Source organism: Fukomys damarensis, unplaced genomic scaffold (genome assembly GCF_012274545.1).
Source record: "Fukomys damarensis isolate Sample0158 unplaced genomic scaffold, DMR_v1.0_HiC HiC_scaffold_8, whole genome shotgun sequence".
NCBI lineage: Eukaryota > Metazoa > Chordata > Mammalia > Rodentia > Bathyergidae > Fukomys > Fukomys damarensis.
Genome location: NW_022900920.1, coordinates 16,022,404 through 16,027,659, shown reverse-complemented (window position 1 = coordinate 16,027,659; position 5,256 = coordinate 16,022,404). Strand labels below are relative to the sequence as shown.

The window sequence follows — 5,256 nt, the reverse complement described above, 5'->3', positions numbered from 1 at the left end:
ATATCCCTCAATTATCTTTTAGGTGAGAAAAGATCCTTTAGGTGAGAAAATGAGATGATTTAAATCAATAGTTCTCAACCAAGGTGATTTTGCCCCTCGAGGTCTTTTGGAAATATGAAAACGTTTTTGGTTATCACAGCTGACACGCTACTACGGGTACATCTATGGGGAGAGACAAAGGAGGCTGCTCACCATCTTCGAACATACAGCACAGGCCCCCAGAACAAAAATTTACCCAGCCCAAAATGTCAACTGTACCAAGGCTAAGAAACCATGCTTTAACCCACCGACGGGTTCAGCAATGCCCAAGCAAGCCACTGGGGAGTTTTGTATCACAAGTAGTTCAGTTACTTGTAAAGCTAGATGAACACAGAAATAAAGAACAAAATTCCAACTCATTAACTCCAACACAGAACAGGGAAGCTGAGCTAGCTTTCAGATTTTAAATTTTAGCCAATTTCTTAGACCTCTTTATTCAGCTCTGTTTATACTTTATTAAGAACAGCAGCCTGGCCAGGCGTGGTGGCACATGCCTGTAATCCCAGCACTTGGGAGGCTGAGGCAGGAGGATCGCTGCGAGTTTGAGACCAGCCTGGGCAGCCTGTGAGTTCCAGAGCAGTCTGAATTACATAGTGAGACCCTGTCTCAAAAAACAAAACAAAACAAAAAGAACAGCAACCTGGCCACAGTGAGAAATATCACTCATTTCACAACTGCCTTCTGGGCAGAGCTGGCAGAATAAGCAATTCTCATCTCGAACTGGCTTACAGAAAATGTGTTATATTGAATTCACTTTCACGAAAGAACACTAGTCTATTACACTAGAAAAGGCCTAGAAGTTTTTAATTAAAATTGTAATATATAAACAATAATCATAAAGACTTTAAGAAGTTTAGCCTTATTTACAAGCAACCAAACTTTGAAAAAGGAAGGTTATGAGGGCCTGAACAGAGCAGTGTGGTCAGCTCTCCTGCAGCCACTTGCCACCCAGTTTTACCACTGCATCTTTACAGAAGGATGTTTCAACTTTTATCTGGTCAAATCTACCAATCTTTTTCCATGGAAAGTCTATGTTTGATGCTGTTCTTGGGAAGGCCTTCCCTCACCAGTCTAGAAAACTAGTAAGGTTTTATATTTACTGTTTTAACAAAATAATTTTTATTTTTAAATAAAAGATATTCACTGCTTTAATTTTTAAAAATAATAAAAAATATAAGTCCAATGCAAGGTCACTTTATTGAGCTATTCGTAAGTACACATTTTCTTGAATGCACTGTATTTCACAGTAAAAAAAAGTTTTTAAAAGAGGAAAATTTTAAGGTTTTAAAAACAAAGCAGAAATAATTGTCTGCCTCATGTGTTGTGTGTGTGGTTTTTTTTTTGGGGGGGTACCTGCACTTGTGAGGCAGGCAGAACATACCTGGCCCTTATGCCTTCTTTAAAAATAATGAATTTATCTGGTCAGATCCCATAATACTAAATCATTTTAATAACCATTTAACATCAACTCCAGCTAGAAATTCAGTGTTCATAGCAAGGTCCATCTCTCTGTGCTAGGACAGAGGCTGGCTCAGGGTAGGATAAACAAGACAACAGAGGTAAGATACAAGGTCAATCTCTGGGTGCTGTTTTCGGCAAATCAAAACTATTCAACTAGACACCAACTATTCAAACTTGTTATGAAGCAGCAAGTAATCAATAAAATAAAAGGACAAATGCAGTCATACTCATATGGTTCTAAATATTCTCAAAGACAGACCAAAATATTCCTAACCAGGCCCAAGTCATCTCTAGCTGAGCTCTGCCCCCTGCAGTGTGGGCTTTTGCCCAGTCTAGGCCAAAGATTTCAGGTCACTGAGAAGTTGTAGAACACTCAGGAAGTGACTGAGGAAATGGCCACTTATAAATAACCCCTGCATCCCGAGTCTTAGAACACTAAGATTTTCAAACTGTTCTAAGCTCCTACCCTAAATTCTATCACATAGCATTACTTTCTTCTGTTTAACTTGACTAAAATCTCTTTAGAGGAACTGGAAATTAGAAAAAGAAAAAAAGGGGGAATGCAGTAAGTGAAAACATTTGTACATTGCTTGATATAAGTAGTTAATTATACAATATGACAAACATTTTAATAATTCACAGCTTTGAACTTACTAGAGTTTCAACATATCTTAACATGTCAAAGGAATTCAGATCAGAGCGCAGCTTCTTTGCTTTTTCTTTGCCCAAATCTGAAGCCAGAACAAGAAACTGGGCATCTAAAACTGCTTCTCTTGCTCGTGACACTATCAAGAAAAGAAAAAATATCTGCATTACAAAATACACATTTCCCACAGATATTTCCAATTACTCACTAGGATTTCCCATTGCTCCACCTCCCCAAAGAAAAACTCAGTAAGGTGAAAATAGATCCATCTTCTAAAACTGGTTCCCAATGAACTTCACCAAAATCACAATCAAAGCTGATTGCCAGCTTTCTCTCTAGCTTTCGTACTATAGCTAACTGAACCATAATTTCTTAATAACCCCAATTTAACAAAAATCTATCATGTCTGACACTCATTTTCCCCTTTGATTCAACTCATTCTAATCACCGATCCCGCCTGTGCTCACGTAAGTCAAGTCAAATTTTCACTACATGTAGGGAGAGATGGTATGAAGTTTGGGGAGATGGAAGAAACAGCAGGGCTGAGGGGCCAGGGCTTAATAGACATGGGTAACAGGAAACATGAAAAGGAGTACAAGAACACCCGCAGAGGAGAATTCTAAAGGGAGCCACGAAGAGACAAACTCAGCCAGGTTCAAAGCCCTTGCATTTGAAGCACTGATTTCCTGATCAATCCTCCTCACACAACCAGCAAAGATTTGGCTGGAGAACTTGCTGACTCCGGTTTTTGTTCTTATCCACCACGTTTGTTCTCACAGGAAAAGTTTTAATCATCTCAGTCACTGCAAAGTGACAATGAATAAAGGAACAAAGCAAAAAAAAAAAAGAAAAGAAAAAGGAACAAAGATGCAGATGATGGATGGTTACTGGGTAGACTCATTCCTGGGCTCTATTCTACATCCCCCTTGCCATCCGCCGCATAGCACACTGCAGGAAAAGTACAAGTATCATGTCACAGATGACTGCACAACCTCAAAAGCCTTAACCAGAGATATCAGACCCATGAATGCCATGCATCCAGAATCTTATTTGCTGAGCAACTCCTAAGGCCCAGTTGATGAACAGTTTTGCCTTAAATTCTTATTTTAACCACTGGAAACGATTGAGGGGAGCTAATGACATATGCATAAAGATCTAAAAAGATGTACAATAAATATCAAGGAAGTAAATGAGTCAGGAATAAGAGTGAGGGGACTGTGGATTCAAGCTGCGGAGGGAAGAAAATGCAGATTAGGTGAAAGATTTGTCCCCATCAAAGAGGAAGACTTGGTACTAGAGGATTCTAATGAGATTTAGCAAATGTGGTAGACCATATAAGGGAATGATAAGGAGGCCATGATCAGCACAAGAAAGGCACAAACTGAAGGGACTGTGGACAAGAAAGTGTTAAAAGATGACAACCACTGGCCATCTTAGAAAATGACTAGAAATAAATATTTTGGTCCTGGAAGAATACAATACGGTGTCAGGACATGATCAATTCCGTGACTCTTTTTAGCAAGGTATTTGTCTGCATTCTCTCCCCCTTCTCTTCCCAAAGAGCTGCAAGAAAGGCCTGAAGGGGACAGTGTCTGGGCAGTTGTCCTAGGGCTCTTTGACCCAGCACCCACATCAAGAAGTACCCTGACCTATCCTCTGTCATTGACAGAGACCACAACTTCTGCAACTGCTTTTTAATTCAAACTCAGATTATTTTTTAAAACTTCCATGGACCAGAGTTCAGCAGCCTGAGCCCACTCCCTCCCCTCCTTTGGAGGCCAACAGGTACATTTGTGGACACGGTCACCTCCACTAGGGTATACAGGTAAGACCAACAGCTGAGGGAGGTCACTGGAAGGGGGAAAAGAAAAACTGGAGCCAGAGGCTACCTGGTTTTCTTTCATTAATCCATTCAACAAATGCAATTCACACACATAAATCTCCCAAGTATGAACAGGCAACATGTGGGAGGCTTGTTAATACAAATTGTGGGCCTTACTCCATACTTTCACGCAGAGTCCTTAGTATATGTTTAGCACATGGTAAGTGCAAAGTAAAAGCAGTATTGTTGCTATCATGGAAAAAAAGGTTCCAAACCTGGTAAAGCACTACGATAATTGTGGGCACTGTGTAACGTCAATAATTTAACTCATAAGAAACTAATTAAGTGATCATCAAACATATGATAAAATAAATTATCAATTACCTCCATTAAATAGAGTGTTCGCCTCTTCAAGGACCTCTGTTAATTTGTCGCTGGCATTAAGTATATCCTCCCGGTTTTCTATTAAAAAAAAAAAGCCCCTGGAAAATATGCTCATTAATCACTAATAAGGAGTTGACAGTTACCACCTGTAGCAGTAATGCCAAGCCCCACCTCTGCCCCACCGGGTAACAACTCCAATCACCTTCACTTTGTAAACTAAAATCGCTCGGAAAGAAAAAGGCAACTGTACACTTCAAACAGCCTGAAATTTAAAAGGAACCCCTGGCTCCTTTTAATCTTAACCCAAAAGGCTGACTCCTCTGCAGTCTTGGAGGAGGGGCTCCGTTAACTGGGCAGTTCTGAAACTTTGCAACAAAAGGATCACGTACAGGGCCACCCCCAGATTCTGTAGGTCCGGGCGGGGTGGGAGACTGCCTTTCTGACAGTCCTCAGGGGATGCTGTCGCCGCTGCGTCCGCGACCCAGGCACAGAAGAGCTGAATGCAATAAAAAGGAGCCGGCGTCCGCGTCGTGCTCTCCCACACTGACTGAGCTCGGGGGAGGGAATGACTGGATCTGGCCCCCAGCTTTCCCAGCCCGCTCATCAGGGATCTGAGCGCTCTCGGCCAAGGTCTCTCGTCTGGCGACGACACGGGCGTGGGGAGCACTTGGTAAACAAACGACGGCTCGGCCGAGGGACCCCGCGCCTCTCCCCGGCCTGCGCCCGCACCCTCCCGAAGCGCCGCCTTACGTTGGACCGAGTTGATGAGCGCCCGGTACTGATGGCGAATCTGGCGGCACAGGCCATGGTCGGTCTCGGCCTCCAGGGTGGCCGGGTCCAGCATCTCGTCCCCTGAGTCCGACGGGTCTCCGTCCTCCAAGCTCGGGCCCTCTGGGGCCTCCCT

The 5,256-nt window shown here is 42.6% G+C and overlaps 1 protein-coding gene across 3 annotated transcripts in view; it reads right to left on the bottom strand.

Annotated features, from left to right (window-relative positions):
* Window positions 1-5,256, bottom strand: part of Nsmce4a (NSE4 homolog A, SMC5-SMC6 complex component) — a 14,405-nt gene that overhangs the window by 8,720 nt on the left and 429 nt on the right. The window contains exons 2-4 of one of the 3 annotated variants that reach the window (XM_010632760.3): window positions 5,103-5,196; window positions 4,353-4,430; window positions 2,155-2,285 (exon numbers count right to left, since the gene is read on the bottom strand). In XM_010632760.3, the coding sequence (XP_010631062.1) occupies window positions 2,155-2,285; window positions 4,353-4,430; window positions 5,103-5,196 (303 nt within the window). Of the gene's footprint in view, window positions 1-2,154; window positions 2,286-4,352; window positions 4,431-5,102; window positions 5,251-5,256 lie in introns of all 3 variants that reach the window. The other 2 variants (XM_010632759.3, XM_010632758.3) reach the window with 2 other exon arrangements.